At 39.9% G+C, this 27339-nt stretch overlaps 3 protein-coding genes across 3 annotated transcripts; 2 read left to right on the forward strand and 1 right to left on the reverse strand.

Moving 5' to 3' along the window:
- Positions 1-158: 158 nt before the first annotated feature.
- Positions 159-3987, reverse strand: ngs (notochord granular surface). The gene is made up of 11 exons (XM_032586031.1): positions 3632-3987; positions 3231-3396; positions 2949-3098; positions 2702-2821; positions 2503-2598; positions 1860-1994; positions 1637-1747; positions 1142-1252; positions 813-937; positions 438-695; positions 159-353 (listed from the first exon to the last, which is right to left on the reverse strand). The coding sequence occupies exons 1-11, from the start codon at positions 3820-3822 to the stop codon at positions 260-262; spliced, it is 1557 nt and encodes a 518-aa protein (XP_032441922.1). The 5' UTR covers positions 3823-3987; the 3' UTR covers positions 159-259.
- Positions 3988-4541: 554 nt separating this feature from the next.
- On the forward strand, positions 4542-11750 carry ccnc (cyclin C). Its single transcript, XM_032585353.1, has 12 exons — positions 4542-4700; positions 4988-5094; positions 5205-5289; positions 6145-6214; positions 6404-6455; positions 6539-6594; positions 9417-9452; positions 9813-9904; positions 9993-10060; positions 10168-10247; positions 10449-10567; positions 10683-11750. The coding sequence occupies exons 1-12, from the start codon at positions 4603-4605 to the stop codon at positions 10735-10737; spliced, it is 918 nt and encodes a 305-aa protein (XP_032441244.1). The 5' UTR covers positions 4542-4602; the 3' UTR covers positions 10738-11750.
- A 1743-nt stretch (positions 11751-13493) lies between these two features.
- Positions 13494-22993, forward strand: faxca (failed axon connections homolog, metaxin like GST domain containing a). Its single transcript, XM_032585352.1, has 6 exons — positions 13494-13735; positions 16942-17077; positions 17250-17446; positions 17681-17898; positions 18252-18368; positions 19343-22993. Exons 1-6 carry the CDS (start codon positions 13494-13496, stop codon positions 19672-19674), a joined length of 1242 nt encoding a protein of 413 aa, XP_032441243.1. The 3' UTR covers positions 19675-22993.
- Positions 22994-27339: the final 4346 nt, after the last annotated feature.

Consider the following 27339-nt stretch of genomic DNA (forward strand, 5'->3'; position numbering starts at 1 on the left):
TGCTGTTTATTTTGTTATCTTCAAAGACAGGTCAAGGAATCATTAGAAGACTAAATAAGCAGAGAAGTGAGGCATAGTTCTAAGCAGACATTAAAGCACCTTGAGTCAGTATGTTATTAAAAAGGTCAGATTTCATACAAAAGTATGGTTTCCTCCTTGTGAAGGAGAGCAGAGATTTCCAGGATTTTCAAAGAGTAATAAAAGTGTGGGGAACATAATTTTGCAGCTTGTGATCAGAACACATCACACATCAAGACGTTTATTCTTCATCTGTGTCCTCTGCAGCTCCAGAAATAGAGATGGTGCACTGCTGTGTGTAGCTCACATAGGCGTCCTCGTCTGTTTTAACTGTTCTGGGTAAAAAGTAGAAATGTGAATGAGACTTTTTTTTCCTATTAATTAGTCTATACTCACTGAGAGCCAAAGTCGCAGTCTACCTGATGAGGAGAGTCTTCCTCTCAGACTTCTCAGTTGCCTGCGGGTTCCCATCACCTGGGTTGTCTATAGAAACAGCAGCTGGAGGTGTTTCTGCGTTGACTGTGCATTTGGGGCCTTCAAGTTTCAAAGACCCTATAACGGGGGTGAGTGATGATAAACCGTCAGAGGGGCTGCTGTTTGTGAGATACAGGTGATCAGTCAGAGGCAGCTTCCCAGTAATGGTGCTCAGACGGTTGTCTTCTCCCTCAATCAGCTTTCTGTTAAACAAACAGTGCAATCCTGTTAGGAATAGTGATACACTACTGACGTGATGGCTGTCCAGTTTATACAGTGTTCCCTTCTGAGACTGAGCTGTCTGGTAAAGCTTTGTTCACCTGTAGGTGGCGATCTCAATCTCCATTGTCATTTTGGCATTTAGAAGGTCCTGATATTCCCTCATCAGCAGAGCAGTCTTCTGCTTGGAGAGCTTCAGGTCCTGTTTAACTGCCTCAATGCGCTCCTGTTGACATAGAGAGATCTGGTCTGGTGCCTTCATATGAACGTGATATTTTACCCCAAACATCTCATCTTCAATGTCTGACAAGTTTTTGTTATTTAATAATATATTTTGTGCAGTAATAATTTAATTAAAACTCAGAAATGGTTTAATTTCTAATCAGTTGTGCAATTGTATTTGAGTTCCAACACTTCATTAGTCATTTACCTCCAACTGTTGCTCTAGCTTCTTCTGGTTCTCCTTGGCGTCACAGATGTGCGTCTCCAAATATTCATTCCTTGCCCTTATTGACTCCAAGTCTCGCTCCTTGCTCAGAATCTTAACATGCACAGAGATAAGCATGCAGCATTTAAGTTCATCCAATGTTTACAAATCAGTCACACTTCAAAATCATTACAAGAATTCAAGGCCTGACACTGTCAGGCCTTGAACCATTGTAACTTTTTAAAGTTACAAGTCGTGATAATTTTCCAGCACCTTTGATATAAACAGAGGGTACAACAATAACAAATAGGTTTTGCATTCCTTGTGTTTTTGAGATTTCCTGGTACCACTTGTCGGAATAAGAGGTTAATTTCACTAAGCTGATGTTCTGGAAAGAGCCGTGCATACGAACTTGGAGAAAAGGCTGTTCTTGTTTGTGAAAGATCAAATTTGAGGTGTTTATGAGCACTGTAATATAAACAAAGTAATCATACTCACATCCTTTCTGTAAGCAGCAATTTCCTCTCTTAGACTCCGAACGCTTTGAGCGTGCTTGGATGACGCATCGCTCATGTCCTGAAACATTGATCTATACCAAGCATCCATTTCCTGGTTGAAAACAACCAGTGCTTGGATTAAACTTGCATTGTTGTTTTTGTCCATACACATGTATATTGACGACTGTAAGGCACAATAAAAGGATTTTGCTGTTGCATACTACCTGCAGATTCTTAGCAGCAATACTGTCGTATTCAGACTGAATTTGTGTGAGAGCAGAGGAAAGATCTGGGAGGTCGAAGATTAAGTCTGTCTTTGAGGCCGCTGTATAGATCTGCTGCATCAGCTCATCGACTTCCTTTCAATCGATCAGAAACAAAATAAATCACAGTTTAATCCAGATTCTTTTCATAACAATGGTTTAGTTAAGGGGTCTTCTCCTAAAAACTGAAGACTTGAACAATGATGCAAAATGTAGAAATAATTACAAAATTGTGTCTTCAGCAGATTTTCATAAGTGTTTACATGCAAAATGTGCATAACATTTCCACATAGAATGAATATAATACTTATAAGGAAAAATTATTTTGGTGAAGATTTTTTTTTTGTGAAAAAGTTGGCAAAAAAAAACTTGTTCTTGCCTATTTACTATGAAAGTTATAAAAAATGTTATGTACCATTGCAGAAAATGTATCGAACTTAACTTTAATCAAAGTTAATGACTGTGTTTATAGCCATACTCACTGTATCAATCAAAAAAGTCTTAATTTATGTATACCTATCATCTTCAGTGACCCATTGCACCATGAATAACAATATAAAGGGTATGCTAAACACTTCTCACTCCTACATGCAGTGTTTGTTACCTCTTTCTGAACTCTCTGCAGGAAGGTCAGCTCAGCCTCCAGGTTCTCCAGCTGCTTTTCCAGTTTAATTCTAGCTGAAGTGGCTTTGTCCACATCCTGGGATGAACAGACGTGTGGTTTGGAAGGTTGGGTGAAACTAAGCAAATTTCTATTCTAAGAACATAATTAAACAGTTAATAATCTTTTCTTCGTTTATTACCGGACGCAGAGTCTCAATGTGACGCTCTGTCTGCTTCCTGGCTTCCAGAGCCTCATCATATTTAGACTTCAGCACTTCCAGCTGGCAGGACATTGCCTCCTTCGATGTCAAAGACGAGTCCTGGAAAGGTTTGTTTGTGGAAGTAATGTTTAAGCTAAATTTGCGACAAGCAGATGAATTAAAACAATGAAAACAAAGCTGGGATGTAAAAATACCGTAATAAGTTTAGATGCACCCTTCTTCTTACCCTCTTCTCCTTCAGTTGCTCAGCTTCCCTGTTCAGTTCCTTTAGCTGTGATGCATATAGCTGCCTGAGACCGGCTGTTCTCTCAAAGGCACTTTTCAAGGCCTCAATCTCAGCTTCCAGCAGTTTGTTCTTGGACTCCAGTGTTCTAGCCTAAAGCAGAAGATAAACACCTACTTAGAAATGTTTTTCTCAATTAAATCAAAATGCATAACTAAGACATGTGATACAAAGCAAGAGAACATATGAATACAATTTTTCTCAGTATGGATGGATTCCTCTTGCCTTTTCAATGTAAGATGCCAGGCGGTCATTGAGCACCACCATCTCTTGCCTCTCATTGTTGCGAGTCAGCTTGAATGCCTGGTTCTGTGCTGCAGTCGCATCCAGATCCAAATTCGCTCCATGGCCACTAGTCACATCCAAGCACAGCGTGCCCATGCTAGCACTGCTGCAAGTGGAAACGCTAAATGGGTTAGAGTTCCTGCCCAGGCACTTGATTCACTATGTATATGTCTAACAAACTGCTTTACTGTATGTGTTTCTCATGTGACCATTCGTCAGGAGAGTTTCTCTTCATCTGTCTGTCTGGTATCCTACTTTAGCCAAATCTGATGTTAATATTTTCTTTGTATATGGGGTATACATGCCTTAAAAGTGGCAACAAATTATAAGGGATGGCCCACCTGGTCAGACGAGGCTTATTGGTGAGGACTCTGCAGCCTGATCCCTTCCACCCTACATTCCTGTTGAAGCTGGCTGACCTGTGGCGGGTCTCCTTTCGGGTGGGAGACGGGCTGGACACCCGAATTTGGCTTTCAGATGTGCTCTCAAAGCAACGACGGTACGAGGACATCCTCTCTGGGCTGTGGCTCATGATGATGGATGAAACTTTAACTGAAGACTGAAAAATGGTCACACACTCCTCCTCTGAGTCTGAAGTGAAGGGCTCTTTATACTTTTCATGGTCCTTACCTCACCGCTACAGAAGAATGTTGAACCCCTCCCAACACATGGTTGAATCTTCTTACAAATATCTATCAAGTTCACGTCAAATAATTCATTCAGCCTATAGCCTGTTGACAGAAAAGAACTGTCATGAGGATGTATTAACTTGCTGGCCGCCCTGTAAAAGTTAAAGTATTTTATGCTGACATTTTAATAAAAAAGATGTCTACTGTATGAAATTTAAGGTAAAGGATAAAACATCAGCTTTTAGCTTTTATATAAGCTTTTATATATGACTTGTTAAAGACAGTCATAGCTTGTTTGAATTTGACTTCAAGTGTTCACAGGGAGACTAAGGAACATGTTGTGCGTTTCTACACAATGAAGTTACTTTTAAATAGTTTCACAACATATCTTACTTGCTTTTAAATAACCCAATAATCAAAAAAGGAGTTTATTTTCTTTATTTTTCTCATGACTATATAACAAACATAGACACACACACTTACTTTATTGCAAATGTATGCATATTTATTTGTCAATGTGAGTTTTATTTCTCATATTTATTCAATTTAAACGATGAAACACGCTTGAGTTTAAGAATTTTAAAGTTACACTGAAAGAGACGGAACCAAATAATATTAAGCGGTACCCGGAAGGTATTTGATGTTACTCCCGTTGTAGCTAGCAGAACTACTTTCGTTGCTGTATGCGTTCCTTTGTGGGGGAATATTATCGATACAAAAATATTTTCCTTTACATAAACGTCTTGGACATGGCGGGAAACTTCTGGCAGAGTTCTCATTAGTAAGTTTTCAGAAATTTTCGACATGTTACTTCTTTATTTTGTTTTTGTGTCTTTGTTGTGAGGCCTAGCTGTCTTCGCGGCTAATCGGGGCTAGTTTCTCAAAACTAATGATACTCACTGAAAAATATCTTCTTTAAATAAAAACAGAAAGAGAAGAAATTCAAGCTTCAAATGAAACGGGAATCTCTATTTTTGTTATTGAAGTTTGCACTTATTTTATTGTGCAGTGTGTGAGCTTGGTTTGTGTGCGTTTATTAAAATGTTATTTTTTTTCCCCCATCAAAAGTCTGCAGTGGGTTCTGGATAAACAGGATCTGATGAAAGAGCGCCAGAAGGACCTGAAGTTCCTCACAGAAGAGGAGTATTGGAAGCTGCAGATCTTTTTCGCAAACGGTATTTTGAACTAAATTCAACTGTAACCTTACATGTGTCAATAGTGGCACCAAATGCTTTGGTTGATATTGTTTCTGTTCGAAATGCATTTCGTATCCTGTGTGTTTCAGTGATCCAGGCTCTGGGTGAGCACCTGAAGCTCAGACAGCAGGTCATTGCTACTGCCACAGTGTACTTTAAACGCTTCTATGCCAGGTAAGCTGCTTATAGTTTACTGCTGTAGAGTCCAGTAAGATTTTATTTCTGCTAACTTCTGATCTTGGGAAAGAAAGTTAGTTTAGAAGACATTCAAGAAAGATTCTTAGGTTCATTTGAAAATGCTGTGATGGGACAATGAGACTTGACTTTTTTTCCCCCTAATTCATTATTTTTATTTTGCGCATCATGAATTAAGATGTTTTGCTGCTGTTGCATGTTTTCCCCTCATGATCTGTGCAGCATACCCTTAAGTTTCAAATGTAGGGTTTGCAACATAAAGGTCAATGTTAGAATGTTAGTCTTTTTCTCATTTGTCATCTGGATGGTTCAATTAGTCTCTGGGACTGTTAGCATCTAGTGTCAGTTTTGGGAATCCATTGCAGTAAGTCTGTATAGGCTAGATCAGTGCTGCCCAAAGGCGGTCCTCGAGGGCCGGCATCCTGCGTGTTTTAGTTCTCTCCCTGGTTTAACGCACTTGGATCAAATAATGGCTCATTAGGGGCCTAAGAAGAACACTGACATGCTGAAATGGTTGTTACTACCCCCAGGGAGAGAACTAAAACATGCAGGATGCCGGCCCTCGAGGACCCACTTTGGGCATCCCTGGGCTAGATGATGATCACGGTAGCCTTAAGTAAAATAACATATTTATTTAGATAAAACAACACGATGTAATCCATTTCAAGTGCACCATATCAGGATGTACACTGTACTTAATTTTGCAGAACTTTTATGCGCTCTGTTGTATTTTACATTTCAGCTCTAGTCTAAGCTCAGTCTTTGCTCCATGTGCTCTCCATCTTTTTGCTGTTTGTCAGAAACATGTTTTACCTGCTGCTGTTGTATTTCCAGGTATTCTCTTAAAAGTATCGATCCTGTGCTCATGGCTCCTACCTGTGTTTTTCTGGCCTCTAAAGTTGAAGTAAGAACATTTCAAGGCAAAAGTGTTTGCACCCTAATTTTACCACCTCAGGTTGTTGGATAAAACTTCTCGTTTTGCTTTTTGTTCGTTTTATGCATTGTTCTATTTGCCTTCTTCTTCTTTATTGTTGCAATTTATGTTGTGTTGTGTGTTTGCCTGAACCTAACATTCATATTTACCTTCTTCCAGGAATTTGGAGTTGTGTCCAACACCAGGCTGATTTCTGCTGCGACGTCTGTGTGTACGTGAACACATTCAATGAAAATTGAAAGTACATTTTCACAGTGTTCTTCTTTATGCTAATATTCACTTTTCCTTAAACAGTGAAAACAAGATTTTCCTACGCCTTTCCAAAGGAGTTTCCCTACAGAATGAATCATGTAAGTAAATTTTTTACTTTTTTAATTTGATCTTACAACTTTGAGGTATTGAGAGTCAATGGTAGCTTGTAAGTGTTTTTAAGCTCATAATTACATTTCTACCTAAACGTTGAAAGTAGACATAAACGACAACGTTTTCTTCTGGAAACCTAGTCATAACCAAAATCTCCAAAATCAACCCCATAACTAACTAAATGCCAGACGATGACCCAAACTATTCATACTGCTGCTTCCTGTGCTGTTATTTATGTACTGTCTTTTCAGCTTACCAGGAATTCCTTACACTGTATCACGCTGTCGCTACAGTATTGTCCGTCAGTATGCGAGATTCCACAGCTAATGTTGGCACTCTTGTGATAAAAACTCATTAGGTTTACTGCTCGTGCATAGGTCCACTCGCCTCTCTTTAGCCAGCATTAAGCTACCAGAACGTCATCAGCACCGTTTTAACAAACTGCTGCCTCAGCTACAAATTACAGCGGGCCACGGTGAAGCAACAAAAAGAGGGAGTGGTTCACACAATGCAGAATGAGTTAACAAAGACCTGTGACATGTAAACATATTTTTTCTTGTCTACATTGCAGACATAGTAAAAGAGATTGATGGTGTCTAGGGCTTGTTTGGAGGTTAAGACCAACAGTCCTCGTGTCTACAAGGTCACCGTCCCTGGAAATAATGTAGTGGAATTCGTAAAGAAGATAAGAATACTAAAATCTGTAAAAGCACATCAAAGTAGTGAACTTTAATGCAACATATACAGAGTCCAAACAAAGCTACAGATATACCGTGTTCCAAATTATTATGCAAATTGGAATTAAGTGTCATATAGATACAACTTTTTTGTTGTGCTATTAAATTGATAGATGGTATTGTGTGTCAGGGCTCTTTGAATCACTATAATTAATTTCAGAGAGCTGGGTTGATTAGTTTGTCTGGTGAGGTTAATTAAAGGAAATCTACTTAAGAAGGATGTTCCACATTATTAAGGAGGCCACAGGTTTCAAGCAATATGGGAAAAAGAAAGGATCTCTCTGCTGATGAAAATCATCAGATAGTGTAGTGCCGTATGACAAGGTATAAAAACATTAGATATTTAACGAAAACTGAAGCGTTATCGTACTATGAAGAGATTTGTGGCTGATTCAGAACAAAGATGGGTTTGTACAGATAAAGGCATAATGAGGAAGGTTTCTGTTAGACAAATTCATCGGATTAAGAGAGCAGCTGTTAAAATGCCTTTACAAAGCTGCAAACAGTTATTTGAAGCTGCTGGTGCCTCTGGAACCTCAAGGTGCAGGATCCTCCAGTTGTGGTGCTTGTGGTGCATGAATCTACTATTGGGCCCCCTAACCAGAGCTCACAAGCAGAACCGGTCGCAGTGGGCCCAGCCGTACATGAAGATTAATTTTCAGACAGACTTGTTCACTGATGACTGCTGTGCAACCCTGGATGGTCCAGATGGACGCAGTAGTGGATTGGTGGTGGATGGCCACCACATCACAACACAGCTGTGACGTCACCAAGGAGGTGGTGGAGTCATGCTTTGGGCTGAAATCATAAGGAGAGAATCATTGGTCGGCCCTTCAGAGTCCCTGAAGGTGTGAAAATGACCTCAGCAAAGTATATGGATTTTCTGACTGATCACTTTCTTTCATGGTACAAAAAGAAGAGCTGTACCTTCCGTAGCAAAATCATCTTCATGCATGACAATGCACCATCTCATGCTGCAAGGAATACCACTGTGTCATTGGCTGCTATAGGCATAAAAGGGGAGAAACTCATTGTGTGGTCACCATCCTCCTCTGACCTCAACCCTATTGAGAACCTTTGGAGTTTCCTCAAGCAGAAGATCTGAGGGTGGAATGCAGTTTATATCAAAACAGCAGCTCTGGGAAGTTATTCTGACATCCTGCAAAGAAATTCAAGCAGAAACTTTCCACAAACTCACAAGTTCAACGGATACAAGAATTGTGAAGGTGATATCAAAGAAGGGCTCCTATGTTAACATGTAACTCGCTCTGTTAAGATGTTTTTGATAGAAATAGCTTTTGATTTTAGTACATGTGACCACTTAATGCTGCACATTCAAAGAACGACCGTTTGCAATTCTTTATTATCCATAAACTGTTTAGAAAATCTGCTGTGCATAATAATTTGGAACAGTGCAATTTGAGTTTTTTCTTTTTGAAAAAAATACTGTTCTCATGGGGAGCTTTGTTCAGTAAAATTTGATTTATACTGTAATAGTTCATGACTTGAAAATTATACTGACCATCATTTGCATTGACCATTTAAGAAAATCGGCATAATTGTTTGTAACACGGTGTATATCTGAAAGGTTTGTAGCTAATTTGGTCCAAAATTTTCAGACATGTGTTAGCCTTTGGTAATAACCAATCCATAGATTAATTGCATAATAAATTAAAATCAACTAATTAATTTCCATTCTGATATTTTTTGAAGGACAATGTTGTTTAGAGAGACATAATCCATTTCATTTATGATATCAGATGTGTGTGTTGTATTCCAATTTTATTCATTGTTTCTGGTTATGTTTTGTTTTGGATATTTGAAAAATCTTCCAGTTTCAGTGCTAAGAACTTTTTACAAAATTAAAATGTACTGGCCTTTGGAAGGGCAAACTCGATTTATTATGCCATTACTAAGAAACCATTTGAAAATGGTCTCAAAACAACAATATTAACATCTGTCACAATTGTTACATTGACAGTTTATTGTCCAGTAAGATTTGTTATTTGTAGCTCTGGACATGTTGGATGTTGTCCCTTTAAACCATTCAAACCTGGTTTGTGTCTTTTCAGATATTGGAGTGTGAGTTCTATCTTTTGGAGTTAATGGTAAGTAAATTATTTAACTGTCTGTTCTTGATGAGATTACAATAACTCTTTAAACACTTTCTATCACGTTACTACCGTCACAATAACGCGTCTCGACCAGCTTTGCACATTCAGAGACCGCAGTTCATAAAATTCACTTTTTTGAGTAAATCAGCTGCTTCCACATTTTCCTTACTGTTCCCTACATGACATGTGGTGTATTCATCGACTTTGGGTGGCTAAATGCAACTAAATGTTACAAAAAAGTGCATAGTACTATTAAACCAGTGGTTGTAACGTGACAAAAATGTAAAGGTTTAAGGGGTATGAATGCTTTTGCAGGGCACTTTAAATGATCCTCTGAATGTTGCTGTGTTTCAGGACTGCTGCCTGATTGTGTACCACCCCTACAGACCTTTGTTGCAGTACGTGCAGGACATGGGACAGGAGGACATGCTGCTGCCTCTGGCCTGGTATGATTCTGTGCCGTTTGTCCTGCACCTCTTAAATCACGTTGCTTTGGGCGTCGTCACTCAGTGTCTTCTGTCGTGTCTTTCCCAGGCGAATAGTGAATGATACTTACAGGACAGATCTGTGCCTGCTCTACCCTCCCTTCATGATCGCCCTGGGTAACAGTCGTTCCCTCTCGCCTTTTCTTAGTCCACCTCCGTAATCTGGTTACAGACTTGAAATAAGTTTTATCGGATCTGACTTAATCAGTTTTTTCCCCCTGCAGCCTGTCTTCATGTTGCCTGCGTTGTGCAGCAAAAAGATGCCAGGCAGTGGTTTGCTGAGCTCTCAGTGGACATGGACAAAGTAAGACTGAGATTAGTGGGAGTGGGCATTTATGTTGTAAATGTAATGTGCGCCTCAAATGAAATACAGATTTAGTTGAGATTTAGCTAGAAATTAAAGGTTAAACAATCCTTCAATTGAGGATATGGAATGATTGGTAAAATAGTGCCACTTTTTTGTATTTTTAAAAAAAAAGTAAGTTAATTTGTGTTTTTATTTAAGATCCTGGAGATCATCCGTGTCATCCTGAAGCTCTATGACCAGTGGAAAAATTTTGATGATCGTAAAGAGATAGCTGCCGTTCTAAACAAGATGCCCAAACCCAAACCACCTCCAAACAGGTATGACTGGGTTTGTTTTGATTGTTGGATAAAATGCATTGTTTTTCTATGAAAAAAATAAATAACATATAAACAATATTTTAATTGGCTGTTTCTTACTGTTTCCTTTGTGCAGTGAAAGTGATCAGAGCTCCAATGGGAACCAAAGCAACTCCTACAGCCAGTCTTAGCGTCCTGTCTGCGTTTCCATGTGAATCCGTGATGTTAAACTTTGGGAGGGGTTGAACGTTTCCAAACAAACGCTGCACAATCATATAGAGACTGATCATCATAAATGGAGGTGTGTCCCAGCCTCTCCTTCTCTGATTATTATGGATTCATGGACTGAACAGGCAGTGATTGAGAAGTCTCCAGTGAGCAGCCAACCTTCTCCATTAGGCCAACCACTCTGATATGAATAAAGCAGAACAGTGGAGCAGGAAGCTGACCAGGGGAACAGACGTGATCGCTCAGTAAAAATCCATCATTGTGATGATCCTGACATCCTTGAACCACCCTGAGGAGTCATTCCACGCGGAGCTCCGTGGGATTGGAGTAAAACTTGATCACAAGTGCTGTGGTTTATCTGTGTGGATAGCTGGTTGGGTGGGGTTTCATTCCTCAGGGACCTCTGCTCTCTGAATGCATTTATATTGAGGTATTCCGCTCTGGAGACGCGAGACTCTTAATTTCTGAAAAGTCTTCAGCCTGATCGAACTGTATGGAAAGTGAAAAGCTCACCTTTAAAGTGGAAATTAGTTCTGTGAAAGCAAATTACTGTTTTACTGTGTCCCCATCCCTTCTCTTTTGTAAATAGCTTTATAATTTTGAATTTTTTGCTTTCTTAAAGAAAGTTCTGACTTTGTTTAGCTTCATGCTTGTGCTAAAGCTCAGCTGTTTTATTGGATAGATCAGTTGGAATTTTCATTAGTGTTTGGCTTCTGTTATGAAACTTTAAAATCATTCTTTGACAACTGTTTGGAGTAAATGCTAACCTAAACTAGCTTTATCAGTCATTTACTTTCTATCTGCCCTCTGCCGGCTTATAAAACACCAAACTGCTCTGACGTCTCTGTGCATTTACCTGCAGATGTCTGTCGATGTGATTCAGTGAAAGGTGTGTTTGAGTGGGCATTATTAAAAGCACACACATTCAGGTAACATGTGAAATATGTCTATAGTATTAATAAATTACTTGCTCTCATCTTTGTTTTGCTTTCTCTGGCAAAATTGGAAAATGTAATTCTCAAAACAAAATGTTATTTTGTTTGAGGCCACGCCCACTGCCATTTTAAACAGTGAAATTAAATATATTTTTTAAATAATACATGTGCCCCTCAATAGATTAAAACAGAGGTATCCGAACCTTTTCTCTCAAAGGGTCAAAAATATACTTTTTTATAACTTTTTACGTTCTCCTCAAGATAATAAAATTTTCCAGAACTGCATCAATAAAAGTGGTACAAGGAGTCCGTTCAATGTCAACCCCTCGTGGTGAAGCTGGGGGATACGTAACACTCATTGTCAAACAGTTCAACTTTTTTTAAAATGCGAGCAAAGTTTTAACAGTCTTGCGTTAAGTTTTAAGTTAAAAGTCAAATTATTTCCGTATTGTCATGTATTACTTGACCTTTTACAGTCGATTCTAGTGACATAACTCGGAGCCCAAAGCCTGCAGAAGAAAGCGGAAGTAGTGGCACAAAGTACATCATGTCTCCTTCAAAATTAGAGTCGAAACTCGTTCTTAGGATTTTTGCAATACTTGACACAAAGTCTCCAAAGGTCGTTTGGATTTTATACAAGTGTGTTTTTGAAAAAAATAAATTGAGCGAATTGAAACAAATCTGAGGAAGACGTTAAACTAAAGTGAATAGTTTTCACAGAATATGCAGATACATAGAGAGAGCATCACTGTTCAGTTTTTTACTTGTTCTCCTTTACTTTTGTGCTTTTTTAAAATCAGTATTTTGCTTTTGTTGTAACAGAATCCACGTTTTCATGAACATATGTTTTGTCTCCGTTTTTACTGGTAAAAGTACTTTATTCACTGCTGTTTTAGCTGCCGCATTTTATTTTATTTGCCGCAGTGTCATTAAGGGGAATTTGGTCCTCCCCTATAACAATTACTATGAATTAAATAATAATAATAATAATAGAACATTTTATAACATTTTTCTATTGCTGCTCAGCTTGTACGTTTAGTCGTTCTTCTGCTGGAAGACAAGTCTCCATCTCAGTCTCAAACCTTTTGCAGCCTTTAAAGAGTTTTCTTCCAGGATTACTAAATTTGTTCTTTCTTCCATCTTCCTGTCAACTCATTCCAACTTTAGCATAGTGCTGCTGCCACTATGTTTTATTGCAGGGATGATGTGTGTATGGTAATATATGGTGCAAGTCTTTTTCCACACTATATAATCTTGCATTGTGGGGCAAAAAGGCAATCTTCCCTGAAAATGTTTTACAACATTTCAGGTTTACTTCACTATTATCCGGCCCATTTGTCTTGCGTTTAACAGTTACCCCATCCCTGCTAAAGAAAGGGGTGTCACAGCATGATGCTGGCACTTCTTTATGAGTATGACTTTGGAAAATGTGAAAACATGCGTCAGGAAAGTTGCAAGGTTATATGTAACTCAGTATTTTGAGATTTAAAAAAAACAAAAACCCACAACTTTTATTTTGAAAAAATACAACCGGAAATCGCCTGTCAGCTGGTCCGCCTTGACAGAATGTAGAGAAGAAGACGGGGGGGTCAAATCAGAAAGCTCAGGACGGGCTTCAGAGTATGTCCTCCCCGGTAGCTGGAGGATAAACCCCGAACGGGATGCTTGTGTCCCCCCGGCTCTTCCCGCTGTTCTGCCCCCGCCTCGGTCGGGACCCATGAAGCCCCCGCCGATGCAGACCCGACCTGCCAAAGCGAGGCGGAAAGCTGCGGGGGACACCGAGCATGTACTGGCGCGTCGTCGGCTTCGCCTGGACGGGGTCGTGTGCGGTTGATCTCGGCCGGAACCGGAGCTTCGATGAGCAGCTGTCGCTCTACGGGTACATCGTCGCCCACCCTCTGCAGGACCACGGCGGGATGATGTCGGCGCTGGGCTCGGACTCGTGGTGGAGGAAGACTCTGTATGTGACCGGAGGCGCTCTGCTGGCTGCCGCTGCCTATCTGCTGCACGAACTGCTGACCATCAGGTAGAAAAACAACACGGAGGCAGTCAGAGGAGAAGCGCTCCTCCTCAGCCCTCCGCAGGCCTCTGTTGGATAAAAGCAAGCACTGTGTGAATTGCGATCATCTTAGATATCTGATTTCTGCTGCATCCTCCCTTTAGGGTTTGATGTTACTTAATCTGGTCCGATTGGGCGGAGTGAGGAAGCAGACTGGCAGAAAATAAGGAATCGTGAGGGGTGGGTTATGATGTAACGGAACCCCCACCTCCTCCAGCTCCATCCTCACAAACACATTAGGTTTCCACCAATGCATATGCTCGACTGGCTCCACTATGGCATCAATTCACATAAAGAAGAGCAGCAGTATGATTTGTCCGCATCTCAATGACAAAACGCCTCACTTATGATATAATAAAGTGAAATCAATTTCAGCTTCCTCCCACTTTTGCACAACATTCGAAATTACAGCAAATGTCAGACATTTGAGATTTGTTTAATCTAGTGTGATCCAAAAGTATCCACGCCACTTTTGCTTTTTCACATTCTGCTATTTTTTTTTAAACATCCATTATAATGTATTTTATTGGTATTTTACACGAGATACCAACACACACCAAAGCTGAGAAGCGGAAGCAAAGATTTACATATTTTTCAAATCTGAAACGCTCTAACCTCGATTTGTGTTCAGCCCCCTCCACACTGAAACCACTAAATAAAATGTAGTGCAACCATTTGTAGAAAACTGTCAAAAAGAACATTCTGTTTAAAGCCTACAGCTGCAAGAATTGTTCGTAAAAGAACATTTGCAAGAATAGAGCGAGGGCTGTGGTGGAATGGCTCACACAAAAACAAGTTATTGTTTAATCCATCTATATTTGCAGTTTATTGGAAGGTGGTGCTACAAAGTATTGACTTAAGGGGGATGAATGAATATATGCAAGCCACATTTTTTCAGATTTCTGGTTGTAAAATTAAAACCTGGGTGCTTTTTTTCCACTCCGTTTTACAAGTAAACCCCTCTCCATTGGCTTACCGTACAAAATAATTACTATTCATCTTAAAGTCAGGGGAGAATCAAGAATTTTACTATTTAGATTAAAAGATTTATTGAGTATTTGTAACCCAAGACGGCCAGGTTGGGGGTTGGTTAGCAGCATAAGATCAAGCTGTTTGTTCGGCTGTGACAGTAAATAGTGCAGCTCTCCGCCTCTCCGTGTGCTCTGCATCGTATTACCATCTCACAGATATTTGAATCCAATAACAACAGCTAATGTCTTTGATTTTGTTAGAAAAAAATAATCTGGTTTGTTTGGGTGGGAGAACCTTTCAGCCCCACACTGAAACAGACGGCTCCTCAGATACTACTTGGTGTCTTAAAACATTTCAGCACCTGAACTTAGTGGACAGCTCCCTGCAGCATGACCATTTGTAGGCGTGTTTCTGTCCAGTAAGTGGCTTCATATCAACAGGCTCTATTTTCTGTGATGGTCAGTTTTTAGAATACTGGTTCAAATATGCAGTGCTTGAGTGAACTGATAAAGATGTTGGATAGCCTGTCTTTGAATTTACACTTTTGTGAAAGACATTTAACTGAGACACAATGTGCCAATTTACTGTCCATTTTAGAGGTCCAAGATGTTTTATCTGGACAATGTTCAGTTCCTGCAGAAACTAAACATAAATTATTATTTAGACTTAATCTTTTGTCTTCATTAGAGACCGACCAATTTTTCTAGCCTTACCCATCCCTGTGATGTAACATGGTGATGACATCATTCTGCCGTGGGGTTGCTTAACAGGGGATCCTGGTCAGAGTATAAAGGAAGATGGATGGAGATAATTAGAGAGCGATCCTAGAAGAAAAGCTGTTAGAGACCGCAAAGAAACTTGAGCCTGGAGCAAACTTTCCCCTGCCTGCAGGACAGAGTGAGACTAAACATACAGTTGCTAAATGGTTCAGATCAAAGCAAAGTCATGTGTTAAAAAGGGCCAGTCAAAGTATGGTCCTAATCAAGCCAACAATCTGTGGCAGAACTTGACAACTGTTGTGTGTCGGTTTTCGCTGTTCACTATGATGCAAACCTGCTCAATAAAGAGCTGTGATGTTTGTTTACAACATAGCAAGATGTAAAAGAGTCCAAGGAGTATAAATACAGTGGAAGGCATTTGCACATTTCTAACCCAAACTAACAAAGATTTGTCAGTTGCAGACAGAGCAGGAATCAAATCAATTATAACAATCTTTCCTTCAACTCCAGATTAAATGCAGCAGAGCTGAAACCTTAAGGCTCCTTAATAAGTGGGGGTTGATTCTGTGCCAGTACCATATAGTTAAAGATGTAAATTAAAATATTTTAAAATTGCTGAATATGGAAATGTTTGTATTGGACTGTGTGTCACAGCACATACTACAGCCCCCACAAACACAAATATGATGCCATTATCAAATAAGCTACTTCAATAGAAGCAGTAACATTGTTCTGCTGAATGACTCACTGTAATTGCATTTAATTAGTTTCAAATACATTGATATGTATTATTGCGCTCATAAAAATGACACTGTGAAAAAAACAAGAAAACAAGGTCACAGTCATTTTTATTGGAGCATCTAAAAATGTCAATTGATTTAACTTTGGGGTGCAACTATCAGCAATTTATTTCTATCAGAATAAATCATGATACTTAATAAAATGTTTTTTTGGTTGTTGTTTTTTTAACCCAACAACAAACAATACAGTAATTGACCCATTCCTAGTTTCCAAAATATATAAGTGTTGTGAAATAAGAAGAAATTCTACTTTTTTATTTTGTAAATAAAGTAGGCATTTTTGTCATTTTCACTGTGTCTTTAACTTTTATTCTTTAGAGACTTTTTAAATTATTTCCAACATTACTGGACTTATTTCAGAAATATTTGGTTTTATTTAGTTTGTAAACAGATAGCCCTAATTTCTACTGACACGTAACAGAAAACCTGACTTTTTGATCTGTAGATACTTTGGTGCCTATGCACACTTTTTTCTCATGGTGCTTAAACACCTTTGCAAAGTACTGGACATTTCCTACTAGTTAGTTATCCAGTCCTTAAGTTTAACTTTACTCGTTTAAAGTCCAGCCTTACAAACCCTGAGATTAAACTTTAGAGTTCGCTGATACATATTGAGAGGATGCAATTTATCCCCTCAGCTCACACTGTGACATTCAGCTCTGTCCCTGTTTGCTCTACATAGAAAAGAAGAGGAGCTGGACTCTAAAGATGCCATCATCCTCCACCAGTTCTCCCGGCCCAAATCCGGGGCCCCTTCCCTCTCCCCCTTCTGCCTTAAACTGGAGACCTACCTCCGTATGGCCGACCTGCCCTACCAGGTGTGATCAGTAAAAATAATAATCATAAAACAGGAACGATGTTAAAAAAATCAGAGCTCTCCTTCTTGAACTAGGGCTAACTATTTCTGCTTTGACTGTTACCACCTGCCCTCCACCCTTGTCTGCTCTGTCAACGTTCTAATCTCCCTGAATCGCGTCGGATCTCCTCCAGAACTACTTTGACGGGAGGCTGTCGCCGCAGGGAAAGATGCCGTGGATCGAGTACAACCAGGAGCAGGTCTACGGCACCGAGTTCATCGTCGAGTTTCTGGAGGAGAGGCTGGGCGTGAGCCTGAACAAGAGCCTGACGCCGCACGAGAGGGCCTTGTCTCGCGCCATCACCAAAATGGTGGAAGAACACTTTTACTGGTGAGAATGGATCTCAACATTAGTCATTCCAGTAGAAGTTTTCATGTTTTGACACCTTACTGCTCCGAGGGGCATTGCTTGGCACATGAAGTCTTAATGAAAAGCGACGACGTTTCTGGTCAGAAAGTGGTAAAATGTCCAAAGAACTAGATGCTCCTTTAGTCTTTGCCCCAAAGGCAGAATGACCTTAAATGTTTTCTCGTTGCTGATCAAAGGTGCCTGTTTGTGTCCCAGGACTATGGCTTACTGCCAGTGGGTGGACAACCTGGAGGAGACTCAGAAGATGCTGTCGGTGAGCGGACCATTGAGCGACCTGCTCAAGTGGATCCTGAGTCACCTGACGGGCGGGATCGTTAAGAGGGAAATGTACGGCCACGGGATTGGACGGTTCTCTAAGGAGGAGGTCTACAGCCTCATGGAGAAGGACATGCGAACCTTGGCCACCTTGCTAGGTAACATTTTGATTATCAGATGGTTTCTATTAACAGACTTTACATCTCAGATCTAACTTATTTTAAAAGCACTCGGTTCGTTGTGCAACAAGGTAATTGAGATGGTAACTCAAACAGCTCAACACTGACCTCTGGTGGCATTTTCATTTTTTTTGTTTGTTTTGTTTGTGGTCTGATGTTCAATCAGTGTGTTTGTTTGGATGTGATCTGGAGTCCCTGTCAGATATAACATCTGCTGAGCATCACCACAGCTGCTTATCCACATATAAATCCAAATGGCAATGATCTAAAGCCTCTCTGCATTTTATTGTTAATTTGGTGGTGACATATTTCCCTCTGTTTGCCCCACTTAGGTGATAAGAAGTACATCATGGGCTCCAAGCTTTCAGCAATAGATGCTACAGTGTTTGGCCACCTGGCTCCGGCCATGTGGACTCTACCAGGATCCCGACCGGAGCAGCTCATCAAAGGTGAGGTTACAAGAAGAAGAAATGCATATTTTCTTACTAAATACAACAAAAATCTTCTCTTGAGTAAACTAATGAATAAATGTGACTTAACACTGCACAATTGGACAACAAAATTAGAAGTGCAGTCACAACAATAAAAAGAAAAACGGCACATTTCATATCTTAAAACCGTATAAGCAGTGGTAATAAATAAATGCTCCTTAAATAGCACAATAAGTGGTAATAAAGTGGCATAAAGTGCTTCAGTAAGAAGTTGCTTGTGCATTTGCGTTACTGTTCAGTGGTTTCACAGCCCATAGAAGAAGGATGTTATCAGTGTGTTTGTTCTGCTTCTTGTCCTCTAACGGCACCATCGAGAGGGCAAACAGCATGTCCTCAACAAACATCGTATCAGAGTTACCAGTTGATGCATCGGCGCGTATCGCCAACAACAAAATCCAATGTAATGCAGGGCAAAAATGTAAATGGAAGTGGTGAAACAATCTAGTTGCTGGAGTAATTTCCTCCGAAAAGAAAGGACAAGACAGAAACCGGTGACAGCAAAGTCAGAGGTGCAGCAGGTACTTATGGCAAACTGCTGTTTGTCTTCTACACGTCACAGCAGCCTTTTAAATTCTCCACTCATAAACTGAGCGCTAAGATTGCGAAACTGAAGTTTTTTTCTTCTGAAGAGAGCATGCAGGCTAAAATCTAAAATCTCTTAAAACTTGATAGTAGAATCTTTTACAGTCTGATTAAATCAAACTTAAGCAGAGTGAAACATTGCGGTAGCTGTGTGAGATTTGTTTCAATATGATTTGCCTTAAAAGGTAAAAATGTCTTGAAATAATTTCTCTGCATTATGCTCTTTAAAGCCTTACAACGCTTGTAAGACCGGTCAAACAAATGCAGTTTTCCCTCAAGCTGTTCCGGAGGAAAAGCTGTAAATCAATGATTGATTTTTCTCGTCTCACTGAGCTCTTTGTCCCTCACAGGCGAGCTCATCAACCTGGCCATGTACTGCGAGCGCATCCGCCGGCGCTTCTGGCCCGAGTGGTTCGTGGACCTGGAGGACTTCCGCTACGACCTGGCCACTGAGCTCAGCGACACGCCATCCAAGCTCCCAGACCTGGGCCTCTACTCTCGCACAGACACTTCCCAGGAGACGATTTACTCGCACACTTCTCCGCTTTCCCACCTCTCCCACCTTTCGCACACTCCCACTCCACAGGAGCCCCCGTCGCCCGTCAGCGACCCCACGGGCCACTCTCTCTACGACTCCGACATGGACACCGAGTGCTCTGAAATAGACCAGCTCAAGTGTTGACAAAACACGACACACACTCATAGGTACGCACACCCACAGGGGGGAGCTAGAGCTCACCTACCTCTTTGAACATTTAATAGCTGTAGATTCCTTGTGTTGGTACAGATCTACAGAGCAGAAAGAGGTGTCCCTGCAAATCTCCAGTGGAGGAAGAAAGTAGCCAACAAAAAAAGCAACAGGTTGCAAAGTTAAAAGGAGTAAATGACGCGGCTGCTGCTGATAGATTCCTCCAGGTTCTCCACGTCGTCGGCAGGCAAAACCCTTTTACATACTTGGCATCTTGGTGATCATGGCAGCTACGTGTGCGCGCGCCCACTGTTTTTCCTCGTAGCAACGTGCGCCACCATTCCGCCGTGTGCGTGTTTTCCACTGACTGGTCCTTGAACGCCTCTCGGTGAAGTTACGTCAACACCTGCAGCTACGCCAGACTGAATCCAAGCCGTTCAATGTAAATATTTCTAGGAATCAAAGTAAATTAATGGATAGGATACGGAATTATATTATGCATATAAAGTGTGTAGAAAATCTGAAAACCGAAACTTATGTCCTTTGTTATATAATGTAAATATTGTTAGTGTTTCTCCTTTAAAGTCCAGTTTATGGTGGTCCTCGATCAGCAAGAAGACCCCTGAAAACTTCTGTCCTGTGTCCCATCTGCTTTCGCCACATGGATCTAAGTAATACCTGCAGTCACATCTAGAAGTGTAGAATGTATCCAACATAGGAATTTAAAATCTGTGCAAATGCCATCTATCGTTTCTGTACATCTTGTTTCCAAAGAGCCAGACTGACTTATTATTTTTCAAAGTGGTTTCGATCAATGCCTGACAAATCAGTTTCCTTTCAAAGCCACTTAACTTTGTGCTATGCTTCATTAAGGCATAAAACAAACAATGTTCAGGATTTACACACAGGCTTAAAATTTATTAAACTTATTTTTACTTATTTTAGGACTTTTGCTGCATGTCTTTGCCTTTCTCAGTCTGCCAACTTGTTGTCTGGTGACTGTCAATAAAGGCCTCTAGTGCCAAAGAAAAATCTTAAAAACAACAAAAAAAAACATACAGTTTGTTCCAATTTTATCACCCGAATCTTTGAAAACCAGAGAAAAGCTGCATAAATCTAAAGCACATTTTAAAAGTCTTTCATTATTTCTTCATCATTTGAAGAAGTCATGATGGAGACCACGTTGAAAGATGACAGAAAAAAGTCTGGCTCTTTATTGCTGACAAATCATTAGCAAAATGATGAACAGTTTTATACTTTTACACATTGTGTTTTTACTTTGGCCACAGCTTTGCCTAAAAGAAATATCTAAGATGCATTCAAGCATCAAGAGCACGTTACACAATCTCTTAAAAAAAAGACAAAATTATCACATATTGAATTAAAGCGCATGGCTGGTACGTGCCCACAAAACTATGCCTTTAGGCTTCCTTTCATTTAGTCATAGATTGCCTGGTTAAGTCTGATGTTGTGTTGCTTTATTATTTTTTTTAGCTACAGAGAGACAAAAGCCCCAGCTGGTTTATGGTGTTGTTTTGGATCTGCAGCAGGAAGGTGTAGGGTTTATGTGTGTTTGTCACTCAACAAATGCTCACAGTGCAGCAGCAGGGGCGTCTGAAAAGCTGCTTGAGGTGGAAAGTGTTCACGTTTCTATCCAATATTGGGTTCACTTTGTTTTATTGCCATGCGCGTTTCAATGGTGATACGTTGCTTCAGCTTCAGCAGATGTGCACTTTATTCATTGTCCCTGGGGCAAAAGAAAAAAGAAAAACTTTGCAGAAACAGCTTTTGCTGCCATCGAAGCTGCCAGTCTTTCTCCATCAGCTTGGCACATCTAAAGATTGGAGATTTCTGACCATTGTTCTTTGCAAAATAGCTCAAGCTCTTATTGCATGGCTAATTGTATCTACAGATTCTCCCACCTGAGATTTGAAAAATCTGAGCCTCCTCCAGAGTTATCTCTCTTGGCTACTGGTCTTGGTGGATTTGAAGTTGCGTCATGATGTTTTCATTCTGTGAGATGTTGAAAGCTCGGGATACTGTTTTCTAACCTAACCCCGCTTTAGACATCTCTGCGACTTCCTCCATGACTTGCCTTGCTGTGTTCCTTGGTCCTCATCATGCCGTTTGTTCACTAATGCTCTGGCAAAACCTCTGAGGCCTTTGTAGAACAGCTGGATTTGGTTAAATGACACACAAAGACTTCTGCTGTTAGATGCACTGGGTTTTTTTTTTTTCAAGGCTATCCACACCACACATTCCAGATATTGACTTGTTAAAGTTAAAGCACTACTTTTTGTTGTTCTGTCACTTAAATCCCAACAGCATGCACTGAGGTTTGTAGACAAACACGACAAAATGTGAAAAGGTTCTTGCTGCATTTTGCAAGGCAAGAAAAAACTACAGAATTGCTGGACTAATATCAAAGAAGACAGGAATGCCTTCACGAGTTACTGTATGGGAGAGACCTTGAAGTAGAAGTTTAGTGATGTAATTAAAGTAATAAAAAATGCAAACTTTTTGTTTTTATGCTTCATCTTAATATTTTTCTCCTGCATGATATTGCCTTTTGGCTCTACAAAGTTCAGGTTTGCTCTATTGTTTACAACAGGGCCAATATATGCTTTAAATATTTTTATATTAGTTCTTTTTATATTTGTTGAATATATTTAGATTATTTTACCAATGCTGGTTTATTTAATGTAATTGTTTCGTTCTTGTTTTTATGTGCTCATATTTTGACAGTGTTTCTTATGTTTACATGTTGCTCTCAGAATAATACGTTGAGCTGTGTATCTGTGCAATAATGTACATTCTCTTTTGACCTGCAGACATAAAAAAAACCCAAACTGGGCAAATATTTTCATGCTTCCCACGTTTTGCCATGACTGCATGCTCGATCCAGTTTTCGGGTGATTCTCTGTAAGTGCTGCATGAAGTTCAAACTTTCTTCTTCCTTTCAGGACGACGGGAGGTTTCCCTCGCCACACGACCAAACTGCAGAAACGCCGGCTTAACTCTCGTGTATGGTCGCTCCCCCTGCCTACCCCCCCCAGACATTTTCGGCTTGTAGACTCTAGGTGCTGCCTCACATCGTCTCTCCGTGTTTGTGCAACAAACTTGTGAAATATCATCTGGCTGTAAATAAGAGAGAGTTAAAAAAATAAAATAAAAAATCTAATTAAAACGCCAACATGGCCTACGAGAAAATGCTGTGCAAGATTTTCAGAATGTACCACAACTGGAGATAAACGGCTGTATGGAAATTGATTCATTTCAATATTTCATTAAAAATAGCTGTGATTTTTTTTTTTTTTGCCTTTGGTGTGTCCTTGTTATTTACTGGCTTGGTGTTGATTAATATTCCAGAGAAGCGTCACCTGCAGTAAAAAAAAAAAAAAAAAAGGAATGTATGCATCACTTTTAGCCAAGGTTTTGAGGTGTTTCTCTCTGGTACAGCCCTGAAAACACTATTTACACCCTCAAAGAAATTTCTGGGGGGGTTTTTTTCTTCTTTGTGTTGAAAATGTTTCACATCATATTTGTGAATTATCTCCTATGCGTTTTGGTTATGCAGCAGGATAATGATCCAGAGCAAACCAGCAACTCCCCCCTCTGAATGACTAAAAAAAAAAGCAAGATTTTGGAGTGGCCTAGTTAAAGTTAAAGGCTAAACTTCAGTCTTATTAAAATGCTGTGGTGAACAGATACTCAAGTGATCTTGCAGTGGGCCAATATTCCTCTATTGCCAGTTTTCACAGATGCTTTTTGACATCTGACACCAGCAGTTATCAGTTGTAGGGGTTGATTATTTTTCACATGGTGCCAGATTGTTGTGGATACATATAACCTCTATTAATTAAACTTCATATTTATTCAGGTTGTTATTTTCTAATATAAACTTTTTTGGTTGATCTGAAACATTTAGATTTGACAAAAAAACCCTGAATAAACCTGTAAGAGGGCAAACACTTTTTCGTGTCACCTTATACTTCTGTCCGTTAATCTTGCCCGACTGTGTTTGCCCTGTGACGGTGCTAAGCCTGTCCAATGTTGCTGACGGATTAACTCTTTGCCCTTATCTTTGTCCAGGAGCTCCAGAGAAACAGACAAAAAGGAGCACAGAATGTGAAAAAAGCAAGTTGTGGAGGCACAGCAAGGAGCAAGAGAAAAACGGCAGCAAACAAATGAGCGATGTTTGATGGCTCTGGCCCATCATGCAGGTATTGTGCAAAAAGGAAAAAAAAAAAAACTGGAATCCCAGCAAAGTCTGCTTTACAGAGGCAGGAGAAAACAAACGAGGACTGACAACAATACTGAAGCATCTCCGTTCAAACGAGATACACAGTGTGAGAGGTGGCAGCTGTGTGTGCGTGTGTGTGTCGGGGTGTGTGTGCAGTATGAATAATGCAGGAGATGCCTGTAGGAGCGTGAGGGCCGGGAGGAGGGCAGATGGCCGTCGGATGATAAGGCAGGATTCAGGCAGCGGGGTCCTCCAGAGAGCTGGATTCAGACCTGCCTCGAAATATACACACACCCTTACACAAAGAAACAACTAACACAACCCCACAAGTATTCACATCCTTCTTTTTTTATTCCTGAAATGTACTTTCTTTTGCCATGTGATCAAAACATTGTTCAGATTTTTTAATGAAAGGCTTAGCATTCATTTTCTAGCTGAGAAAACTACCAAAATCTGGATGTTTGGAGAAGGGCAGCTAAATGAACCCATTTTTAGATTTCAACCTGCTTATTAGTTTAAACTGAGTAAAATAAGATGACCAAAGTTTTATTTGAACTCCAAACTTCACTAAATCAGAACATAATCTGAGAACATGAAGCAACACAATTAATTTATGATAATTGACATAGCTGGCACTATTATATTACATTAAAAAACTCTTAGTTTAATGGAACCAGTATATCCAAATATGTTAAGTAACTAACAATGTATTTCAGGGTTCTCTTTAGGTACTATAGTAAACAATTTACTAATTCAGGTTCAATTTTACACAAATGTAATTTTAAAACATAAACTTATGCATGACAGTGTACCAGTTCAAGAATGAAAACCTAAAATTCAGTTTCTCAGAACAATTGAATGTTACAGAAGCCCAATAAATAAAACTTTTATTACATAAATGTGTAGTAATGATAAGAAAGTCTGCTGACAGTCGTCCAGCAGACTCTCACTGACAAATCAGAGCTACGGAAGGTGGATGTTCGCAGAATGCTGCATCCAACATATTAATGGAAAGTTGAGTGGAAGGAAAAGTGGGATAGAACAATACGCACAAGCAGCAGAAATAACCACAGCATTGAAAGGGTTGTGAAGAAAGTGCAATTCCGGTTTTCTAAGAGATTCTAAGAGGTGTGGAGTGCAGCTGATGTATTCAGGACATTGGATACAACTGTTGTATTCTCATGTGTTAAGTCACAGGGCAATAGAACATTGGAATCCCTGTGGGCAGTTAAAGCTCCTTCTCAAGTCAAGTCTCATTCTATGACTGAGTGTCTGATTCGGTTCTGGCCAAGGTGGATGTGTCTCCATTGAGACTGTATTCCTCACTATGTGGGCGTGAACACAGGTGGGGTCGAGGGCAGGATGTGAGCACTCACATGTTGTAATCGACACAGAGATGATTTTACTGCGTGTGCACCCTTGGGCAGCCAGTTTCTCCAAAATCTCTCTGTATGTTTGTTGGTTACGGACTGCAATCTCCGGTTAACGCTACACGGACTCGCCTACCGCAATTGATACAAAGGTTTGAACAACATCTCCATCTCCCCAACTACTGCAGTCTCATCCCGGATTCCTTGGGCCAATCAACGAATGCCAAACAATTTGAGTATAGGTCTGGTTTGTATCATCCCTGAGGTGATTTCAGAAAAAATGTGAAGGAATCCCATAGGATCTGCAAAAGCAGACAAATTGGTGGAAACTGAAAGAACCAGATAAAGCCACACCTGTGGCTAGAGAAAAAGTACTGGGCTGTTTCTCAGTGACCCAAAGTCCTTGTTTCAGAAGATAAATGTATCATCTCATTTGAAAATGAAGGTCTCAAGAGTCTGGAGGAAGAGAGGATAGGCATAAAAACCAAGAAGCTTGAAGTTCAGCATAAAGTCACAGATGATTTTAGAAGCCATGTTATTCGCTGCTGTTGAACAACTGTGTTTTATCAAGTCCAAAGTCACTGAAGCCATCTAGCAGGGAATTTCAGAGCACTCCATGCTTCCCTCTCCTGACAAGCTTTATGGAGATGCTGATTTCATTTCCCAGCAGGACTTGACACCCGTCCACTCTGAAAAAGTACCACCCCCTACCTCAGTGACCTTGGTGTCATTGTGCTTGATTGGCCATCACACTTGTCTCATCTAAACCCCATAGAGAATCTATGGGACATTATGAAGAGTCAGATGAGAAACACCAGACCAAGCAGTGCAGATAAGCTTCTTGAACACCTTAACAGAACCACTGGCTGATCAAGGGATCCAGTTTTTTCTTCCAAAGAAGCTACAACCAAGTATGAAGTACATGTCTGCTTACTTTATATTGTGCCTGCATTTCTGTGTTAATTAGTATTTCTAATTGCTTTACATAATATATTTTTCTGAGTAACGCAGTTTTGGATTTAAAGCAGCAATGAGTCATAATAAAGAAAAATAAATAACCTTTAATTGACTTATAAAAATAAATGAACCCTTTGATTATATATATTACCTTAATATATACCTTTAGGACTATGCTGCTGCATTTATGTAAACCTTAAAACTGTCATGGAAGCTTGATGACCCTGAAATTTCTGTCTTTGCTGCACTTCCCCAGTAAGAAATCTTCGGGAGTATTGAAAACCTCACCACCAGATTCATCACTGCGTTGTGGTGAGGAAGACATGGGTCTTTATCTGGAATATTTATCCAACATTATTCTGTGTTCTCGTTTCTTTCTCCTTTTGACTAATAAATGAATAAAATCCAAGCAGCCATTAACCTCGCATTGAACTCTGAGAGACTCTGTATCTCGTTCATGATGATTGATAGAGTCTTAGCTGTGTTTGACCACTAGGTGACAGCAGCGAGCTGCAATAAAGTCAGTCTTTGCCCAGCCACGTTATAAAACCCTCTGTTAGGTTGACAAAACGTAACTAAAAACCGTAAAGGACGAGATCTAAATGAATCCCAAATGTAAATCACAGTCAGCTGTATTTTCATTATTGTAATTATTCATTTAGTTTTGAACGCTCCAAAAATGCTGAAGCCAGATAAGGCGCAGAGTGACGGAAAAATAACCCAAGATGTAATAATAATAATAATAATAATAATAATAATAATAATAATAATAATAATAATAATAATAATAATAAAACAAAAAAATTTTTCGGGATATTTCAACAATAAATTGCGTCATCGTAAAAACAAGTTTGCACCTGTTTTGCGTTTTCATCTCACATTTATGTGCATCAGCAGGATAAAACGTGCAGCTTGGCTTTAGGACGGAGGACTGCCAATAAAGGGAGATTTAATTGTTAAGACGTTAAACAAATAAATACACTTTGCACCATCTCATGCTCCAACTGCTCACCTGTGACTATCTTAATGACATCCCGGTCTGAGCATTATTATGAATTACTAGTAAAAACATTTTACTCCCAGAAACTG

Source organism: Xiphophorus hellerii, chromosome 15, assembly GCF_003331165.1.
Source record: "Xiphophorus hellerii strain 12219 chromosome 15, Xiphophorus_hellerii-4.1, whole genome shotgun sequence".
Classification (NCBI taxonomy): Eukaryota; Metazoa; Chordata; class Actinopteri; order Cyprinodontiformes; family Poeciliidae; genus Xiphophorus; species Xiphophorus hellerii.